General features: G+C 39.5%; 1 protein-coding gene across 2 annotated transcripts in view; it reads right to left on the bottom strand.

Annotated features, from left to right (window-relative positions):
- Positions 1-272: 272 nt before the first annotated feature.
- The window catches only part of VPS41 (vacuolar protein sorting 41 homolog (S. cerevisiae)), a 94,504-nt gene continuing 71,884 nt past the window's right edge, over positions 273-22,892 (bottom strand). Inside the window, exons 16-28 of one of the 2 annotated variants that reach the window (XM_010016385.1) lie at positions 21,448-21,540; positions 20,827-20,954; positions 19,791-19,935; positions 18,518-18,559; positions 18,339-18,389; positions 17,013-17,150; positions 13,290-13,344; positions 12,160-12,300; positions 10,391-10,527; positions 4,749-4,848; positions 3,904-3,948; positions 2,218-2,297; positions 273-630 (exon numbers count right to left, since the gene is read on the bottom strand). In XM_010016385.1, the coding sequence (XP_010014687.1) occupies positions 550-630; positions 2,218-2,297; positions 3,904-3,948; positions 4,749-4,848; positions 10,391-10,527; positions 12,160-12,300; positions 13,290-13,344; positions 17,013-17,150; positions 18,339-18,389; positions 18,518-18,559; positions 19,791-19,935; positions 20,827-20,954; positions 21,448-21,540 (1,236 nt within the window). In that variant the 3' untranslated portion in view covers positions 273-549. The remainder of the gene's footprint in view (positions 631-2,217; positions 2,298-3,903; positions 3,949-4,748; positions 4,849-10,390; positions 10,528-12,159; positions 12,301-13,289; positions 13,345-17,012; positions 17,151-18,338; positions 18,390-18,517; positions 18,560-19,790; positions 19,936-20,826; positions 20,955-21,447; positions 21,541-22,892) is intronic. The other variant, XM_010016386.1, reaches the window with a different exon arrangement.

The following is a 22,892-nucleotide window of genomic DNA, read 5'->3' as shown; positions in this document are numbered from 1 at the left end:
TAACTATAAAACCAAGGTAAATTGCCCATGTGTGGAATTAACAGTTAATGAGTTTGTTAATTTAATGCCAGGACTGGAGCACTGAAAGCAGTCACACTCCTATGGGTCCCAAGTTAAACAGGTGAGTAATAGACTAAACCAGGACTCAAGTGGTTTGGTGAGCTGAACTCACAGCAATCCATCTTCCTTTACCATATCTAACCATGAGGAGCCTGATATGGCTCCAAACTGTAAAGCACATTAACTGATAGCAAGCACAAACCTCCAAACTGCTTTTTTCCTTCCCATTTTATTTCTCTTTTCTGTTTCAGAGATAAGTAATGAGCTGAGCAAAGGAACAGTGGCATATGAACTGTGTAACAAAGACTTACTAGGGAAAAGTTTTTACATCTTTCCCAAAAACGTTCAATAAGCTGAATAACTTACAGAAACCAGTTTTAAAGCACAATCAGAATTATATACAGAAATTAGAACTAACAGAAACTACAATAGCTCTGCGTGGTCCTACAAATTTGGTGTCACAGACTGGCATGGAGAACTATGGGACTGCTATTTCTTCATCTCCAGGATTGCACTTCCTGGCCCTCGGTGCTTGGCACTGCATATGTTGCAGAACTGGACAGAAGATACCTAGAAATTAAAGAGAAAAAAAGAATCCCTTAGAGAAATGTAGCCACATTAGTGTGGGAAGATGAAAAGTGCTAATGCCTTCCTCAACGTTACTGTTCACAGTCAGGCTATCAACAAGTATGAACAGGCATAGGAAGCAATACAGAAGAACATAACAAAGCAGGCTGTTCTGGAGTCACAGGGCAGCACACCTCACCGCTCACTCCAAGTGCATTCCCACCACCCTCCTGGAGAGCAAGGTCCAATTTCCCCCACAACAAAAACATACAGAGTCAAAAGTACCACTGATTATCTTCACAGATAAGAAGAGATTAAGTCCCTACGCTGGCTCCACTGACCACCGGATATCTCAGTTACAAGTCTCTCTTTAGACAGTGCTCTGCAGATTTCCAACAGCTGAGAATACTGCAGGAATACTGCCTATGTGAGATCAAATAGGTGTTTATTGTTACTACTGAGTTCAGCTCTGTGTGATGCTTTATGCATGTGTTATTTCCATTTCAGCATGTCACCAGTAAGAAAACATCAGCAACACAATTGATTACCTAAGGCCAAGAAATACTACATCATTTAGAATTTGGCTCAGATATATGCAGGTACCTGTATATTCTTATGCACTGTAGAATATACAGAATATATACATATTTTTATATATATAACATATAACGTAATACTCATGTCACATTTATTCAATGACATTCCACCTCACTAGTTACCTGTTCCAGAAAATTGAGAAAGCTAGAGAAATTTTTGGTTTTTTCCCAAATAATAAAATCTGTGGTAAATATTATTTGAATAAATATTTACTAGTTGTTGGGCTTTCTCATGCAAACGATCTAATTCATTTAGATTTTCAGAACATGTTTCAGTATACATGCTGTACCATATGGCTCCAAGCACTTTGCTTGGTTACTTGCAGATTAAGTGATTCACCAAAGTTATTTTTTACTGGATGTTCATTTTCAGAGACATATGCAGAATCAGATTTAAATTCCATTTTTTGTGGTGATTTTGTTACCATTCTGATGCTTTTCATCCTGAATTCAACAATGGTTCTATCTAGATTTTTATTTGCTTTAATTGGGGGGAAGAAAATCCCTGATGAAAACAAGCATCTTCTGAGTATAAAGATGATTACAAAGGTATTTAAATATTAAATCTGAAATGAGTGGGTTTTTTCTTCCAGGTCAGAATCATTTAATACGCTTCATTTAAGAAAACTCCTTTATTCTTGTCTCTAATTAAAGATACTTAACGTGAGAGCTGCAATGGAAAGGAATTAATTAACGAAATCAAACAGGTTGTATTCCCTGTATGTTTCCAAGCTGCACTGCATATTCAGATTGCAGAAAGTGATAACATACTTCTCAAACAGCAGCAATCTCTTTCTAAATTGGATGAATTTTAGTTGCAGTGGCCCTAAACTCCCTTTCCTTAGTCACATACTGCTATGGGTTATCATCACAAATAGTGTAATCATACTGTAATTCCTGATACAGCCATGCACTTCTCTACAGTCAACAAAAGGAAGTCATTTGTCCTTTTATCTTTGGCAAAGGTGTCAGAGAGATCAAGTTATTTCCTTACTGTGTTAGATACCGGGAGGCACTCTTTGTGAAACATGTGTCTGCAGTGGAACACTACCACGTTGAAGGACTTGGATGCATCTGGGAAAGAGAAAGGTAAATTCAGGGCAACGAAACAAATAGTTCGGTGGCTACAGCAGTATATAGCTGCAATGTGTTCTACGCCTAGAAACATCAAGTAACAGTTCTCAGATTCATTTCCAACTTATTCTGGCTCACTTATAGAAACCACAGAGAGTGATGGTTTCAGGTAAGGTGTCTCAGTGATGGAGTTAGAAGACAATTTTATTCTGTGGCTTAAACACTGTATACCTTTTCACCAGAAACTTTTCGTGTTAGTATGTGCTACATGCGGAATTTGGGGAGGGGGAAGCAGCAAACTACCACCACATAATTCAGCCACTTTGAAGCAAAGTCAGCAAAAAGATTCTTGTGCTACTAGTGTGGGGAGAACCAGAACATGAAGCAGTTCTAGTGCCTACACTGCACACCATGATCTTGAAATTTGGCAAGAAGCTGCCTAAGTGCATGATGATGTGCCTTTTGATTCCCACGTGAATACTTAGCCCAGTTATAAGCCTACATACCACATATGTCCACATATCCAAATAACCACCATCCTACTCATCAGAATCCTCCACTGGAACAGGCTGCCCAGGGCAGTGGTGGAATCACTGGAAGTGTTCACAAACTGTGTAGATGAGGCCCTTAGTCCCATGGGTTAGTGGTGGCCTTGGCAGTGCTGGGGAGTGGCTGGACTTGACCATCTTAAAGGACTTTTCCAACCTGGTTGATTCTGTAACTTTTGATTCCTTGGCTTCCACTTCCTTGACATACATACCTGTAGGCACTAGCACATTCATCACTGCCAGGTTTTCTATCACCATGTGACTGCTGTGATCTGTTTGTTGGTGCATGTGATCATAATATAGTTGATTTTATTTAAGTGAAAAAGGGTAGAAACCAGATTAAAAAACCCTGATCGATTCTATTTGTCAAACAAAAATAAATAGGTCCGTATATATACTTTGTCTTACACATCCTTGTTTCAAGATGCCATGAGATTCTCCTTTTCCTTCTTAAGATGCCCAACAACTATATTGGTGTATCTGAGCTACAGCTGCCTTGCAGAACGTGCAACTTCAAAATAATATCCTGATTTGCTAGTTTCAGAACTCACTTTAGAAGATATTTTAAAACTACAGACTGTTATAAGTTGTTTCAAACACGACAGCAGTGACTGAAGCCAAGAGTGTTCCACCATTCTGACAAAAAGTATATTCCATAAAACTTCATGATCTACAAGTTCAGTCTAAATCATTCAACAGAGTTGGACAAGAGTTGGCGGTAACAGCTTAGTTTTGTGGTTCTAATAATTTCTGAGAAGATGTATGTTGATGGAATTAGAAGTTGCCTTGTATTCCACGTATTTCCAAACAAAATAAGGACATAAAATATGAGTAAGAAAGAAAATCTGGGTTTAATGCAATCATGCCAGTTCAAACTCGACTCTACTCCCACATCAGAATTCCTAAGCAAGCTTTGCACAGGAGACTGAGATTTATACAGTGATTAGCAAGGAAAGGTACAACACATTCTTATGAATAAAAGCAAAAAGTAGTTCCTCTAAAAATAATTAAGAAGATAAAAACCAGACAACCTCTTTCCTTCTAGAAAAGCATCCTACCTGAAGGAAGTATTGGAGACAGGCATGATTCACAGATGTTCTCCTCTATAAAAACAAAACAAACTTGTAACAGCTTTGTTAACAAACTCCATGTTTACATTTTATGAAGCAGGCATGAACATACTACTAGTACAGCAATAGTGCTTAGTCTTAAAAGTATTTACTTAAGATCCCTAACAGAGCCTATTAAAAAATGAAGAGCAACACTGAAGCAGCATTTCTATGAACAGCATGAGAAATATTTAGATCTTCTGATGATGGCAGAACTGCAGGAGTGGGGCTGTTTAGGATCAGCACTGTAGAGCACAAGGCAAACCGGAACAAAAGCAGCATAGGATGGGTACCAAATATCTCTGCAGCATTTCGTAGCAGCAGCTCTGATCCTGTGTCCTTCTGTCAGCTTCTGCCTCTTTGTATTAACACTCGGCTGGTGTGAATTGCAGTGCTGCTCACACACATTATCAGTGCCTTGCAAAACAATTTCAACTATTTCTAGAAACTATCTTGTAGCTTTTGCTTTGGTTGCACATTATTATCATCTGACTTCCCATGTTGGCACTAAGCAGCTTTTTTGACCTTTATAGACAAACTGCAGGACACCACATGGTACGGGCTATGCAGAGATTGATTAAGAGAAAAAGCTGCATGCTGGATCTTGCAGTTTTTGAGGTACAAGTAGTTACTTCTCAAAGGGGAAAGCAGCTGGTATCCTACTGCACTCTACAAATAAGGTAGTATGCTCAGGCTCGGGCAGCTTCCAAAGCAGACAGTTATGTGGCTTCAGCCTATGAAACAAGTAAAAGACTTCAAAACCTTGAAAGTGACCATGTTTCCTCTGTACTCACCATCTACTAGAACTCCCTTCATCTGAGTCCGATGCATCTTCTTTAACAATGAAAGAGAATCAGCAACAAGTATCTTCTTGCAACCTTCCCGCAGCAAGATCTGTTGGTGCAAAGAACAAAACAGAGCAGTAGTTGAACAGATGAGATATCAGCTACCCTGGCATGTCTCCACTGGGTTTCCACTGCCAAAGAGAGAACAGGAAATGTTTAAGACTTTTCAAGCTATTATAAATAAGGGAAAGGAGGAACCTCCAGTTGCCACCACCTCTACCTAAATGAAACCTCCACATTATAAAATATCCTTTACAAATACACTGTTGCCATAAATTATGGTCTTCTTCCTATGAGCTTGTCTTAACAAAATACAAGAGAGACACATTTTTACAGTGCCCCTCACAGTTGGTTTCCAAACCATTTCAAAACTTCTTCTACCCATATCTTTCCTGTCTTCCTTAGGGAAGGCATTTGACAATCATAAACCTTTGTAGACACAGAAATTCCAAATTTAGTTTGTTCCAAGATATTTCTCGCTGAAGTGTCATTTAGGAAGCAGTACAAAATGTCCACACAACCAGAGGTCCAAAACTTTTTTCCTCTTTAGCACAAATCTCAGCCCCTTTCTACTTACTTAGTATTTATCACTAGATCGACATGTCATTGCATGACAGCGCTGTGAAACACAAAAAGGAATCAGAATGATATAGAGCCTTATTTCACAATACATAACAAAGCAAGTCTCACAATATGACAAACCCAAATAAGTCCTATGGAATTTTCCTTCCTCCTCCCAAACTGATGTTTGGAAGTTGCTTTTCCAAGGCAACAATTCCTCTGAAATGAGGCTCACAGCCAATTCTAAGCTCAACTACCCTACCAGAAAAGTGATATAAAGAGGCAATGTTCACTCCTTTCTCCAGATTATTTGCAACTGAGCATTCTAATACAGTCCACAATACTGCTAATGCAAATACCTAAAAAGAAGTATAATAATAGATTCTAAACCAGGTAAACACTGTCCAAACCCCTATCTTCTTGTATACATATCGTGAAGCAACAAGGACACACTGCCAGGAATGATGCACAGTTAAGACTGCAAACCTGAAATACATTAAGAAAATGAAAACTGAGTAGCAATAAGCATTTCAAACCGGGCATGTCAGTGGGTAAATTACATTACACAGTATTAAGACACATTGAGCTATAAAACATCTCAGAGCACCAGAAACAGAATGCAGCTCTACAAGACAAACACTGAGAAAATTAATCCTTAGTATCTGTAATAATATCAGGAACTATCTGAGTGTATTTTTCCCCTTCCAACTTTATCCAAGGGCAACAGAGAATGTTCAATTTTGGTTTAAATATAGAAAAATGTCACTAGCTTTGAAAAAAATACTCGAAACTTCTTGCAAGGACAACTGAATGAGACTATCTTTCAGAATGAATGCCTGCCTGATCCAAAAATATTCTCAACCAGCAAATTATACCCCAAAGACAGGTAAATAACTTAGAGTAGATGAGGTCTTGGCTATATACTTTGCTAGCTGCACTCAGCATAAGCAGATGAAAAATCCCTTGTTTAAGTAAAAGGAGTAAAGCAAGCATGCTAAATGAGAGGGCTGGAACAGAGATGCAATGGGAAGAAGAGAGCATGATTCACTATTTTCTACTTAAAATACAGTGTGACAATAGGAAAGTGTCATTTAAACACAAAAAAATAAAGGCAGAAACATCATTAAGTCACTGGAAAACCTCAATACTGTTTGATGCCTTGAAAACCAGAAGTAACAGCAGCATCTTTTAAGACACATGCACTATCTTTCCCTCATTATTTAAATCCCACTGAGATTTTTCCATACCTCACTCAATGACTGTTTATTCAGACCTTATCCTGCTAGAAATGGAATACAGTAAGCAGCTATTGTCATATAAAAGAAAAAGTCACAACAAAGAATGTAAAATGTCAAATCTCAGGGTAATAAACCTCAACACTTCTGCAGAAACAGATATGAAAAGCTCAATGATGAGATGAATCATATAAGAGTTACAGAAAGAGAAGCAGGAGAAGGAATTCAGAGGTGAAACAGACAGAGAAAGAATGTTTGAAGTAACTTCTTTACATTAAAAGGAGAAGTATATAACTGTGCACCCTAAGATCAGGCTAAACTAGTTAAAACTGTCATCAAGCATAAATCTGTAATGAAACCACTTTCTGAGAAGAAATAAGACTCGGGATGAAATGAAACCTTTTTCCCCCCTCTAAAAGCACATCACTGTAAGCACAAGCAGGACAGCATGGTACATCTACAGACCATGTTTTAGGCAGATATAATGCTTTTTATTAAATTAACAAAACCCGCTGAAACCAAAACATTTACTGCAAAAAAGAACCCTACTTCATTTTCTGACTTTATTAGGGAAGATGCTACTTAATGATTAAAATCAGAAGCTGTAAAAACTTGCACTTAATTTAAAAAGTTCTGGTTTACAAAAGTCTAGCATTATCTTTAAAGCAAATCATTGCAGCATGCTGTTAATTTAAAAGGATGTACCCAAAGCTCTGGGAATAAATTCAGGCCTTGATTCAGTTTAGCACTTGAACAAGTCCAAGTTTCTGAGGGCCAATGAACCAACCACAATTAAAAGCACGTTAGTTTTAGTCTTTACAACCAAAAGGCAGATGTTCCTCTGTGCAAGCCATCACCTGCCCTCTAGTGCCTCCAAGGTGTCTGTACAGCAGCTTAGTCAAGTTCAGGAGCAACATCCAACAGTTTTTCCAAGTGCTCTTTCAAGCATTCACCAGATGATCATCAGTTTCTATTAGTTCATAAACTCGATTATGAGTGGATAGATGTGAATTCTGTGAGTGGATGAAGCTCTGTCATCCATCAGAGTTACTTCAGGTTCAATCAAAGTGCAAACTAACAAGTCAACATTTCAGTAAAATGGCCAATCCACAAGATCTAGAGGTACTGCATCTAACCAAACTGCTTTTGTGTTTTAAAACTAGGGGAAAAGAAATCTTAAAACACCAACATCTTCCGAGGTTTTCTTCTAACAACTGTCATACAAAGGGTGTTTCTTTCTGAAACAAGGGAAGTATTTAAATCTCTTCCAACACCACAAGCATTTCCTAAAGTTCACTCAGGTGTAGACTGATGAGTTTCAGTTCACAGAAGTTGTATCAAACCAACGTCAGTACCGCTGGTTTCACTGGAAAAATATAATAGTTTGACTTCATATTTTGCATAGAAATACTAATAAATGCTGATTTTCCTACAGTTTTCAAATAAGAGCATTACTGCTCTAATCATGTTGGCTAAGCGAGGTTTTAAAAACAATTACACTGTAAATTTCTATTGCGAAGAGAGGTTCCTCATGAGCCTCACAGAAAGAGTATCTATGCGTGGAAACCAAATTCAGTTACACTGACAAAAACTTTCCAACTGTATGGAGACAATGTTGGGTTTTGGCTCTGTGTCTTGGAAAACACTTTTAAATGCAAGCAGTAAAATTAAAATGATTAAGCTTCTGTCAGGGTATCACTATGACTGGCCTTAATTTGGTTAGCTGACCACAGGTTTAAATGGTATTTAGTGAAGTTGAAAACACTGACAGAAGAACAGTGATATATTTACTATTAAGTAAAAACTGCGCTCAGAATATGCTATTTCTAATAAATAAGCAGGTTTCTCCTTAAGACAACACATCTCCAGGAGTTTACAAATTCAAAGGAAGTAGTCTGTGGTCTATTTTAGCTATAGATTTATGGCACCAAAGAACTAGATTTCAGGAGTTAAATATAAGTAAAAAAAAATTAGACTACACTACACTTGATAAATACTCCTGCTAAAATGCAGACAACTGGAACTTAGTCATTGTTGCTTACTTTGTTGTTCTTTACATTGTCTGTAACACTTCAGGAACAGTCTTATTTTAAGCTACAGCTCCCATTTCTCTGAAGTCCCCCTTTTTTTGGCTATATTGTCTTGCTATCCTACAAGCAAGCCAAGGACAAATTACATCAAGCTTCCCTAATTGCTACTGTTCCTATGAGATCTAAATTTTAGCCCTAGAGCTATCCAAATCTACTTCAAAATGAATTAATTTGAAATCCATGAAGCATTTCAATGCTAACAGCAAATAATTTTGGATATTACTGTGAAGGTTAAATACAGCCTTTTAATCCCAGAGTAATTTTGTTAAAAGGTATATGAAGACAAAATTACTCTTCCCTCCCCATCATAACCAAAATGATGTCAGCAGCTTTGTCTGAAGCCATGCAATATACTTTGCATATGGGGTAAAGCTGCAGTTATTCACACAGCACTTTCTCAGCCTGCTGCAGGCACCCCAAAAACATACATTTGAAGGCAGGAACAGCAGGATCAGCAGCACAAGCAGCAGGTCACTGACAGCAGCAAGATTCACAGGCAACTGCTTAAACGTAGCATGCTATTTAGCTAGTATCATTTGGGAAAGGTATTAGTATTTCATGAAGTCAAGTAAAAACTGGAAGTAACGTTACAACCTGCACCACATGCGAACATGCTTATGTTTATCTGGGGTAACTCCTTGCACATAACAAGTGAGAGGAGAACAAGACACTTAAAATCCTTCCCTGAAAAGTTATAATGCAAAGCCCATATGATAATAAAAAAAAAGGGAAAAGCCTTGGAAAGGCTTTAAACTCTGCCTTTTTAGGCTTTCTGACATCATTGAAGGCTTTAGCAGATACAGTGAGAGACCAACCATGACCTTACTGAAAGCCACTGAGCATGTCTATTTGCTAGAGATGTCCAAAGACTAATACCAGATTGGAAATAAATGTTTATGAGGATCAGAAAATTGGGAGTTTCAGCTGCTTACTGGGCTATGTTTTCCTGGGCTCCACACAGTCACATTCACAGAGGCACTCAAACTGCTCTGTATCCTTATGTCTCTCTCAGCAGACGGTGTAGAGCAGCATTGCAAAGAACTCAAGTTTGGACCTCTTTTTGTAGTAGGGAGATTTAGAGTCTGCAATGCAACTCTACCTGTTGTTACTTTGACAGGCACACTTCTTGTAAGGTCTTACAAACACGCATCAGAACCAGTTATGGAGGAAACTGCACATATCTCTATAATTGTGCTGGGATAAAAACCCTCACAATGCAACAAGCAGTCTTTTTTATATAAATGCAGAGACATCAACACATTCTGCACAACAAGACATGAATTTGATTTTAAAAGATCATCTTCCTTTAGTTAGTATGACACTTAGTATACAGCTCTAATACCTGGTGAATGACTGCACATAGTGTTCTGCCTCCTCATACAAAACAAAAAGATTTTCCAATACGGGACAGTCGGGCAGTACAAAATAGTCTGAATCACCCAAGATCCTTCCAGTTCTACTTTCCCACTAGGCTTATGACAGCGTGGGAGAGATTTAGAAGTGCTAGAAGCCATCAAGAGACTATTTGTCTTAAACCTTCCACCCTTTGTGTCCTAGTTTTGTAGCATCCCACGGCGTCAAGAGATGTGTGAACAAAATGGACAAACCTTCATGACAGCCATTTCTTGGGCTGTTCAATGGCAAAGAGGTCTTGCTTTCTCTCTGAAAATGAATATCACAGGAAGAATGCAACATTTACATTTACCTGCAAGTTGTAGTCCTGAAGAATTTTCACTAGCGAGTCTCTCAAATTAGGAATCTTCATGCCTTCCTTAATGCGGTGGATCAACAGAATGGGATCAACATGGGTTCCAATATTGTTCAACAAGCCAGTAATAAAAGCTGTGAAAACCAAAAGGCAAAGAAATTGGGAAAAAAATCCAGCAAAAGACCTGATTAAAGGATGCTTTGGTGACAAGCTACAGGCTTTGAGAGATTCTATGCCAGTTCTCTACTAAGAGATAACACTAAGACTCTTAAATAGCATCCATATGTTTCTTGCAGCTGTATTTACTCGAACACAGGCCTTTGGGTGAGAGAGGAAGATACAGTCTGGCAATTCACAGACCTTCTAGGGTATTTCAGGTTAACAGAGTAACCAGCATAAACCCATAAGTAAATAATGCATTTGAATTTAATAAAAAGGGCATTTGAGCAAACAGAGCCAGGAAATTAAGTACATTACGTGACGACTCCATTCCCAGGTCCAGGGTTTAAAACAAATTCTCAAGCACCTAACCTAACTCCAACATGTTTCTAAACATTGGTGAGAGTGACACCAAAGAAGGCCTTTGCTTTCTGACATAGAATCACAGAATGGTTTGGGTTGGAAAGGACCTTCAGATCATCCAGTTCCAACCCCCTGTCATGGGCAGGGACACCTCGCACTAAACCAAGTCACCCAAGACTCCATCCAACCATGCCTTGAACACTGCCAGGGATGGAGCATGCACCTGGCTAAACAGAACACTGGAAGGATGAACCTCAAGACTGTGGCTTTCTTCAATCTCCAAAACTGAGAACATCAATGGAGTTGCTTTACATATGGACAGATGGAACTGAGAGAATCCTATATCCTTTGAATCCCTTTTGCTCTGAAGATGTCATTAATTGTAGCATTGGTTTAGTGACATCTTGCATTTAAGTATGGGTAACTTGAGAATGCCATTCTTCTGAAGGAGTTACGGATTTTGGTTGCTTCTTCCTGTCAAAATTAGCAGCCAAGGGATGAAGAGATATGTATTCTGACACTAATTCTACAAGATATTCAATCCTTTGGAAAAGAGATCCCAAAAGAGACTTTAAAGCCTTGATTTCAAGCCCCAGAAGAGGCTGCAAAACTAATGGAGTGGAATAGATAAAATAATTCTTTATTTTCTCAGTCCTATGATCTCCTCTGAATCTGCCTCCTGAAAAACAAACAGAGGTTGCTTAAGAGATTCCGACACTTTCTGATTCCATCTAAACTTTAAACTTGAGTAGCTATTCATATAACAGACGAAAGGCAAAATGCACTCATTATTACTGATCCACCTTTGTGCCACAGAAACAAAACAGTTATTCTACTGAGGTGTGGGTTCTTCAACTTCAGAATTTCAAAGGGAAGCAGCTGCAATAAAGAGACACACAACATCCTCATCAAGCCTGCAGACTGTGTTTTGATGCTGTCTGAAAATAAGGCCCCATTCTGCCAAATTAAAAGCACCATTCTTCCCTTGCTTTGTCATTAAGGATGTAACTACACTGAGCTTAGTCAAATGTTAAATCCTAAGTACTCAGTTTCCGGCATGCCAACATGCTGCCTTACTGGAGGTTTTTATGCACAGTAGGAGAGCTCCACAAACCAGAACACCTCCCTGGCCATCCCTTAACACCTGCTCTAATATGCATGTGGAGAATTCAATCCTTTAATCGCAATAGCATTTCACACACAAAAAAATACACACACGAGGCTTCTCAAACTATCGTGCTTACGCGGTTTGTCGATAGAATATAAAATGAGATCTTCCCAAAGTTCTCCATCATCTTGTTCCTTAGCGAATTCAATAGCTTTATCTACATCTTGCAATTCTTCCATTATCATCTTCAAGGCACTGCGGCTATTTCCCATTCTGCCTAGAAAGAAAGGAAGAAATGAGTAACGAGATCATAAAACCTAAATACCTATCAATGCTCAGTGCTTTTAAGAAGCTTTCAGTAGGAATTTTGTAAGTGTGAAGTTGCTCAGACTCATTAAACCAAGAACAAACCTAATCCGAGGTAGGAATGCAAATCCAAGAATAACCAGTGTAATCTGAACAAGTGCTTGGAGCACTTTGCTGGACTGGGACCTGCAGCCTTCTTAAGGATGTGTTGGGTCATACTAGGGGTTCTAAGCTGCAGCAGCATCTAAAGTAAGGGGGAATGTGTGTACGTGCATGCATTAACTATGACATGAAACTCCCCCTTTATGAGCCTGCATAGGCACTCTTAATTTGCAGTTCTAGCACAACTTACACCCTCGGAAAATGAGAGGAGGGAAGAGGAAGAAGTAGTAGAAATGTTGAACTACTCTTTATATGAATCCATGAGTAAATCTAGCTCCGCTCTCACGTGCTCCACAAATAATTCTTCCTATTAAAACAAAAGAAAAGCTTTCCGTTCTGTTCATGACTCCTGCCTGACATTCAGAGGTAGACTCCTTGGCCTGCTGGTGGAGTTAACTTTACAATTACTTTCATTGAAAAAAGAAAACAAAAAAGGGAACATAAGCAAATCTTCCACCTCACCAAAAGATAACACTAAGTTTCTGGGATGTATTCAGAATAAAACATGTTTTATTTCTCCCCTCTCTTCAAACTGACAGTATTGGAAATTCCAAAACCCCAGTAAAACACCAAATCAGAAACACAGTAACACAAAATATGGAGTTAAGACATCACATGAATAAGCCAGTGTTTTGTTTTAGTTTCTAAATGCTGTTATTTGGCTGTACTGACTGCATACCAACTCTGTCTCTGGGAAGGCATGTTAAATGATATTAGATAATACATCATACATTTTTCAGCATAAACTTTATGACAAGATTAGAAGCACATTGTAATTCATCATACTGAGTTACTTACTCAGAAGATAGACGGTCTCTTCTACAAAGTTCCTCTGTTGGCAGATCTCAAGAGCCTTGAGTTTAAGGGAGGGGATGATGGAAAGAAAACACAGGAATCACGTTACACAATATTTTATTGATCACAAATGCTGCAAGAGGCTTAAAGATATTTTTCAATGAAGTTGCATTGCTCGTTTTGACAGGAATATAGCTCCTTTAACACGCACTGTCAGGTTCTCTGGCACTAATGAAGAGGAGAAACTCCATGGCACTTTCTTTTATTTTTCTCCAAGATTAAATAAATCTGGGGACAGGACAGGTATTTCAGTCTGGATTATGCCAATCTCTATCTTTCAGCCTACTGGCAACTTCTTCCTTCTGGTTCCAAAAGTTGGTTAAACCAAAAACATTACATTTGTTTGGAAAGCCAGCCGTATCCTGGGCTGTATCAAAAGAAGCGTGACCAGCAGGTCAAAGGAAGTGATCCTGCCCCTCTACTCTGCTCTTGTGAGACCTCACCTGGAGTACTGCGCACAGTTCTGGTGTCCTCAACATAAAAAGGACATGAATCTGTTGGAGCAAGTCCAGAGGAGGCCACGAGGGTGATAAGAGGACTGGAGCACCTCCCGTATGAAGACAGGCTGAGAAAGTTGGGGCTGTTCAGCCTGGAGAAGAGAAGCTGCGTGGAGACCTCATAGCAGCCTTCCAGTGTCTGAAGGGGGCCTACAAGGATGCTGGGGAGGGACTCTTCATTAGGGACTGTAGTGGTAGGACAAGGGGTAATGGCTTTAAACTTAAACAGGGGAAGTTTAGGTTAGATCTAAGGAAGAAGTTCTTCACAGTGAGGGTGGTGAGGCACTGGAATGGGTTGCCCAAGGAAGTTGTGAATGCTCCATCCCTGGAGGTGTTCAAGGCCAGGCTGGACAGAGCCTTGGGTGACATGGTTTAGTGTGAGGTGCCCCTGGACATGGCAGGGGGGTTGGAACTGGATGACGAAGGTCCTTTCCAACCCAAACCATTCTATGATTCTATCTGCTGTCAAGACTTGCTTCCTGTGGGTGGACTCATGAGGTCTCTAGTGACAGAAGCCTGCTTGACATTCATTCATTCACAACACAAGACTGTAGGTCTCCTCAGGGTAACCAGAATAGTTTTGGGAAGTAGAGAGGGCCCTCCAAATTTTGTACCAGTGACCTCCAAGAAGACAACTCAATAATAATCCAGTGCAAATATGGAAGAGTAAGGAGGAAGCATTTCTTAGAAATTTAGTTTAGAGCCCTGAGAGCTAAATACCTTCCTGTGCAGTGACAGAGCCTGTGCAGCTGAAAAACACTAATACAATTGCCAAAACTACCAAACTGATCACCAACAGCTTTTTAGTAATGGAAAACTGGCAGGGCTGGTATGCTGCAAACCTGTGAAGACAACTATTCACCAGTAAAGATTTTCATACGTGGAAATCAAAACTATTAACACTTAAGATACAGCTAAAGATGTAGGTAGGAATTAACTTTTCCTTCCATTGTCAAATCACTTCAGATGTGTTACTGCAAAGATCAGAGATCTGGGCAATCAATTTTGGGTTGAGGTACACGAATTACTAATCAGACACTTCAGGTGAAGACAACTATTCACCAGTAAAGATTTTCATACGTGGAAATCAAAACTATTAACACTTAAGATACAGCTAAAGATGTAGGTAGGAATTAACTTTTCCTTCCATTGTCAAATCACTTCAGATGTGTTACTGCAAAGATCAGAGATCTGGGCAATCAATTTTGGGTTGAGGTACACGAATTACTAATCAGACACTTCAGGGGAATGAAGGCATGAATAATACTAATAAGTTATAAACACAGCTGACAGCCTGTTTTATTCCCCACTCAGAAGTTAAATTACTAAGCACCAAGTACTCAGCAGTTCCGGATGCTCCATGTTTCTTGACTGTCACGCTCCCTCTAGAGGAAAACGGGTGCTGAACTGCACCTGAATAAAGTGCACTATTAAAGAACAGGAATTAGTTCTTCTTGCCGGGTTTATAATTTCTTTAAAGCCATAAGAACCATGACTTTCTGCAATTCATGCACTGCACTGAAATCTGCTTAACAGGAACTGAAAATATTGGTAAATGAGAAATTCTTGGTCCCCTTTTTATTTCCTTAGAATAAAGATTCCCTGAACTGCACCTGAATAAAGTGCACTATTAAAGAACAGGAATTAGTTCTTCTTGCCGGGTTTATAATTTCTTTAAAGCCATAAGAACCATGACTTTCTGCAATTCATGCACTGCACTGAAATCTGCTTAACAGGAACTGAAAATATTGGTAAATGAGAAATTCTTGGTCCCCTTTTTATTTCCTTAGAATAAAGATTCCTATGTGGCAAAATGTGTTACTATACGGTATGTATGGTAAGAAGGGTAATTACAGAATTAGCAGTGACAGTAAATTCAACCAAGTTTTATGTAGTGTTGGTCTCTTTCCTCTCTTCCTTAGCTTCTTACTGAAACATAACAACATTTTAACTTAAGGTTAGGATGACACTTATTCTAACACCCTTTTTTCTCACACCTTCCAAAGGTTCATGGGTCTCTGACTTATTCTTTCTCACAGCCCATAACTTCCGCAAAGCAGTGCCAGCAACGTGCTTATATCATTTACACACAGCACTTTTCTGCACCATCCATCGCTGAAGATAATTGGCTGGATCTGCAATAACTAAAACTAACTTGCAAAAACTAAGAGACAATCAGAGACTTATAAACAAATAAGCCAACACTGGAAGACACAAGTCCACTGAGACAACTGAGTTTCATGCAAGTTTCAAAGACCAAACCTGCAACCTTAACAAAAGCATTTTCCAGTGTTTCCTGCTATTCACAGTAAAGCTGACAAAAGCATGCAAATGCCAAGAACAGTACTAGTCCTCTTTAGAATACTAACATGTAAAATGCAATATTCAGCATTACATTTAAAACCACTGCAACTGGTGTCATCATTATAGCTGCATGCAGAGAGGCTTCCTTTCACAAAGTCTGCTCTGCTTGGCCATTAACAGCAACTAATAATAAAATACTGACCCAACTAAAGAGGAAAACTTAGATTTCCATTTGATTCACTTCAATTCAAGCAGGGGAAAAATACCAACACTGCCCTTAACTTCATTTCATTTTTCATTTGACAAGAGCAAAAAAGGAAAATAGAAAAAGGTTAAAGGTAGAAACATGGTTCTCTGTAAAATCCCAAGTCTATTAGCAGAAGTACAAAGACAAAACACTTTTAGCTCTGCTATTTCAGTGACTGTCACATTGTGTAACGATTTGAAAGCAACTCTGGACCTTGGAATACAAAGCTAGAAAAGACTCCAGTTATAGCTGCTCATTCTTCAAGATCTAGCACTGACTTGTCCTAATTTGGCAAAATGATGGCTGATTTCTTGCAGCCACAACCTGCTGTGCAGCCAGGCCAGGCACTGATGAGTAGACACTCTGTAGGTATGCATCAAGTGTGAATTCAGAACTTCTCCCGTTAAAATCCCCACCAGTTCCTGCCCCGTGAGCCGAGAGAGGAAGGTCTCAGCCGCCAGCCAGCCCTGCAAACCGGACTTCTGCAGGTGATGGTCACACACTCAGAGGATCCCTTCTTTTGGCAGCAGAGGGCAGCACCAGACACGGTTACACACTCGCAACATTACAAGATGAAGACATAAAACTCGAGGACGTGGGTTTCGGTTTTGGGCTCACCTTCTCCAGCGGGCAGTGCGTGCTATCTCTGAGAAACGGCAGTAAGTTTGGACGGTCGTATTCAGCATAAAGGCTGATCTGTTTCTCATGGTATCGTTGGCCTTTATGGTGGTCTCTCTTGAAAAGCTTGTGCAAATACTAGGAATCAAAATGAGAATCAGAACTCGAAGCCATTTACACAATATTATCCATTCTCCATTAATAAAAAACTCCTCCTAATTTCTTCAGGAATGTGCTAAGACATATGAGAAGGTAGAGACTAAACGCTGATACAAAGGACTATGTATTTCTGAAGTAGCCTTACCACAGCAACCTCCAAAGCCAGCTCTAGAAACCAGGTTTTCAGCAACACTGAAGTAACTGTCCTTTAACGTTCAAGGAAACTTCTGGATTTTGAGTTTTACAGAAAACTCTGGAGAAGTATGTAAAATCAAACATTTTGGTTATCTAGATACGTTTGACCATTACAGATAACTATAGACCAAAGTTTCACCAAAGTGTTTTAACCAAAACACCCTAAAGTATAGATGCTGTGGCAAAGCTCCTTCCTCCCTAGATGAGCACAGGAAAGCTTTGAGAGTAATTCTGAGAGTCACTTTCATTTCAAAGGGAAGTAGGCTTCACACTTTGAAACTGATGCCTCCCTTCCATAAACTGACGGTGAGTGAGTATCTTTGCAAAGCTCTTGGCTATGGGCTGCACGCTTGATAGAGCTGCTTCCTATAATCTGATCTCTAACACAGGAACCAGCTCAATGCCCTAAGCCCCACCTGTACACAGCAGCAAGTTAAACTTCCCTCCCTAATACAGGTTACACATTACACCTTCCACTGACAGCACATTCAAACTAAAGAGGTGCTTCTGGAATAGCAATGTGGAGCCACAGCCTTACAGTGATAACTGTAATTCTGCACAAGCAGGAACAATCCTGCAGCATATGGAAGTTACAGCTCTAGAAAGACAAGCAATTCACTGCCCCCACAGATCAGCAAAATGAGTCGCACCCAACACCATTTTTGTGTAGGTAGGAGGGAGACAAGCAAGAAGTGATTGCTCAGAGAACACAAGCGTCTGCAATGGCATAAGGAGTACCTCACGGCATGTTAACAATAAGCAGTAAGCTAACAAGTACTCACAAGTTCATATTTTATAACTATTTTAGTGTTGTAAAAATGCTATGGCCATGTTAAAAAACGGATTAGCAGAAGTAGCTACTTCGGCTCTGATGATTTATGACATTCCAGCGCCATGTGCACTTTGACAGGAAGACCATATTTGTAAAACACATGTCCAGCAAAGAGTTTATTCAGCTCAAAAAACACTTACAACATGCTGCAGCTCAGGCCTGTTTTCTAGTTCTTCAACAACTCTGTCAATCTGAAATAAAGCAAATAACCCCGATGGATTAGCAAACCTGTGACAGACATCACATCTACAGGTCTGAAAGGATGATGGGCAATACAAGCAAACACCAGACTGACAAGACACAGACTCAATATACTTACAGAAATTTTATCTTCATTATCCAAAAGCATGTCTACTGCTTTCTACAGTAAAGAGAAAGAACCCAGTTAGCACACAGGTACACACATTTCCTCACACGCTATGTAGCATTATGCTTGTTCACTGATGGGTAGCAGATGGATACTGCAGGCCTACTCTTTTCAGCAACAGTAATTCAGAGAGCACTCTGCATAACATCAGCATTCCCCAACAGCACAGCTTTACAGGAGAACATCTCATGTATTCTTCCAGAATACATCTCCTAAAGTTTCCACGCTGATAGCAGTCAATACTGTGCACTTCTACTGCAGGTGAAGCATGTCCATTGAATCATGGCTCACAGAAGGCCACTGCCAATTGATGTAGAAATACTGTTTGTCCCATGGCCAAAAGGAACTGCAGGGTGATGGCTGTATGGGAAACAAACAGCTTGTCTTACAACTGGATTCCTCCAAACTATCTGGACAGTGATACAGTAACACAAGCAGAAAAGACCACATGAGCACGATGGCCACCAGGGTTCCAATTCTGCTTCCTCTTACAAGAAGAAATTTTGCTTCAAACTCAAAAAATACAAACCCACAGATTCCTGATACAGTTTATTCTGTTTAATAAAAAAAGAATTATACTCTTTTTTTTCCCTGTGTAGTTCAGAATGGTCATACCAAAGACAATCACCTTTGGTAGAGATGGCTCCATATTCTAGCTCCTGTGCTTAAACAACCAGCACTGCACTGAAAAAAAGAGCAGATCTACCTGGTTTCTCCGCAAGGATCATAGCAAATACCATTTGATGAGGTTTTATAGCCAGTTGGGAAGAAAGAACATAGAATTCAGTATAAAATGCACACTTTCTCATTACTTGAATTTAGATTAACAATCTTGCAAACTTTCAGAAGCAGACTGACTGCAGTACAAGACACGTGGCAGGCACATTTAACATACGCCTCACAATAAATTCATTACCTCCTTTCTTTAGCTTATTAACAGCATTATTTGATTAGAAATGCAGAAAGAATATCATGGTGAAAGTCTACTTGAGAATCACAACCATGATCTCAGATCTGGCACTCTTCTCACTGTGAGTGATATCCAAATGGAAATACAAAGAAATTATTTTGCATTCTAGGCAAACATTTTCTTCCTTACTTCAGAATGTATCCAGATGCAGGAAACACATTCTATGCCTCAACACTATGCTTAGCTCATGTATTTTTAATCCACTAAAATATCTCTAATGGAAAATGAATATAAAAATCATCGAGATGTCCATACCTCTGAATCAAAATCCATGAGTAGAACAATTTTGTCTCTGATAGAACTGAAAAGATTGTGCTTGTGGATCAACTGGAAGACATCCTTGTGCCTCAGAGTTAAGTAGATTTCTAGGGCTCTGCCATAGCGTTGGTCATAAGTATACCTGATAAAAAACAATGTTATAATACATGTGATCTTATCTATCTAAGTGTAGGAACATCACTCACAAGGGAAAATTTGAATATAGGATGTAAAGCGTGTCGGGATGCTGCTTGATTTGATAATTATCTAAATAGTTGCTGTGGTTCATTTCTGTTAAAGGGAAATAAAACACTGGGCAACCTTAATTTCAACCCTGTTTATATCAGCTCTGCATTCTTGTTTCCCCATTTTCAAACCACAGGGGAATCCACACAAAATGCTAGATTTTCTGGTTTGGGAAACTAATTGGAACTCTCTTCAGAGCTAAAAAAACCCATTGTTCTCTTACACCTTGGGGACAGACTGTAACATAGCAATAGACAGTCACTTCACGTTCTTCAAAGAAGTGGTCTGAAAAGAACTGATGCTGATCAGGCTGAGAAAACCAAAGAGCTTTATACTTGGACAAAGTAGCCTAGAACCAGACTGGTTTTGGCACATTTTCCAGTCATATATTTGCAGCCACACAGCAAACCTAAATATACTATTTCTGAAATTGTGGGAGAAAAAACCCCACCATTTTATTTTCCTGTGGGTGATTCTGAAATGCACACTTCTCTACAGAGGCTTCCTCTGACAGCATAAAGAGGGATGCTAGCTATTTGCTTTGGAAAGAGGAGCAGCATATCCAGTCTCATACTAAACTCTTTACTTCCATACTCAGCATACACTTTATAAAGACAGGAGAAAAACAGGTATGTTGTACAATCAGCAGAGTGGAGATGAGAGAAAGCTGATACTCTACAGAGTGCAGCAAAGCAGATATTTCTGTTAAGAGAGGCAAATACTTTCAAAGCCTAGCACACTTATTTCAAGCTTACTTTTTCTAACAGGAGTTTAAAACCATACTCACAATTCTGCAAGTGTTCGTAGCAAAGTCCTGTTCTGTGGATCTTTCTTCAGGTGATCCACTACAGCTTGAACTATGATTGTGTTGTTGTACAGATCTCCAGGCCACTCTTTTATCAGGGTTGCAAACCCCTAAAAGTATAAGAGATTGTAACAGAAATAGAAAGAACTGCCTAAGGAACAATTCAAAACATCAAAGCTTCAGCTAAGCCTCTGAGACGACACCTGCTGTGCTTCACCTCTAAGCCACTTTTATGTGCCCACAGATGTGCATAGTGCAGAACACTGATTTTCCTTCTTGGGGCAATGTTATTAAGATTCATAAAGCTGAATCTCTTTCAGGTGCTATGGGCTTTGTGCAGCACCTCAACCACTTATGCTACATTAAACAAACTAACAGTATTTCTAACTGATAATAGAGACAGTATTTGTGTGCTCTGAAGAACATTCTACTTATTCTCTTAAAAACAACACAAAATTCATCTTTTTTGATCTTTTCATTATTGTGGACCTGTCCATCAATAATTTTTGGAATACAACAGAGAATTTGCTGTCAGAATTCTACACTGCTGAGGGTGTGTGGGTGGCAGGAACTATTACACGTGGCCATGTCAGGCTACGGTACCTCATAGTCACTCTCCAGAAACTCATGCAGGACCATTTCATAGATCAGAGGTTTCAAAACTGGATCCCGTCTGGGCAAGTAACGACTAATTGCCTATAGGAACAAAGAGAACAAAGTGTCAGAAGGGGAATGACATGTAACATCCTGGTACACGGATGACAGGAGAAGAGAATTGTGAAGCAAAAACCCAAAGCTATGTGCAAAACATGGCTCTTGGTAAATGCTCTGGAGGCACTGCATATTCGTATTTGTAAGCAGTACCCTGATGCTATTCACTTTAGGATTGCACACACTGGAATTGCATTACTTACCTGAAAGAATCTTCATTAGAAAGGTAGGTGGGAAGAAACTAGTTAGAATGGAAGCAGCAGCCATTGCACTGAGAGAAGTCTGAGTATTTCCTGCTAGACATTTAGAAAACAAAGCCCATAAAAGATCCCTCAAAAGAAGAAAGTTTGCAAAACCCATTTTGCCCACTCTCAGTCCTGTATCTTGTAAAATGGTATCAGCATTCATTAGCTGAAAAATATGTACTTTTGATTTATGACTTCCCGTGGGGTCACTACATTTGAAGCAGAGTTCTGTTTTGCCAGCTATTTTTACATACCCAAATGAAAATTAATTTGAGAATACATCTCTCCATAGAAAAGGTGAAGGCGTGTGTTCTGTTGCTCTACAGGGGGTGCTGAGGAACTGCATTCTGGCAGGCAGGAGACGAGAACCTGCCAGAATAAATCAGCTCATACCCTGGAATTTCAGCACAGCATCTTATTAGCACTATTATTCCACACAACTAGAGGCCAAGATTATTACCTGCCAAAGTAAACCCTGCTGCTGCCAGCTGTGCTGGGACTTTGGGGTTTGTTGCTGAAGGCCCAACACCGAAGAAGAAAAAAGAAATTCCTCCAAATACTCAGAGATGTTGCCTGTTGCCCACTAATGCCACATGGTGCAGAAGCATCTTGTTAGTGAAGTTGCTTGAACAAAGCAGGAGAAATAACATCTCACTACATCTTTATTTTGGGGGGTTTGCAGTTTTACAGCAGCAATGACTATTCACAACCAATTCTCCTAGTCTTTAAATCAAAACAGTTGCCCACATTACATATTTTATTCAAGTCTTCCATCTGTAGGTGAAACAGGAGGTAAAAATAAAAGACCAATAAAAAAAAAGCATTGTTAATGACTTTGCAAAAATTACAAGTTCATTGCTCACAGGAGCCCTCTTCTCCCCCCACGCTGTTCAAGCTTGGCCAGTCTCTGAAACACAGCACACTGCCAACATCAGCTCCCACCATCTGGCATGGAATTTAACAGCTAACTCGGGGCACGGTCGTGCCAGCTGCCCTGGGGAATCATATTCCTGACCTCCTCATAAAAAAGCCTCTTCTGACCATAAAGCAAGCAAGCTGGACACCATCTGAATTCTTGAAGGCAGAGGGCAT

Source organism: Nestor notabilis, unplaced genomic scaffold, assembly GCF_000696875.1.
Source record: "Nestor notabilis isolate BGI_N333 unplaced genomic scaffold, ASM69687v1 scaffold9876, whole genome shotgun sequence".
Lineage (NCBI taxonomy): Eukaryota > Metazoa > Chordata > Aves > Psittaciformes > Psittacidae > Nestor > Nestor notabilis.
This window is presented reverse-complemented; position numbering and strand designations above follow the sequence as displayed.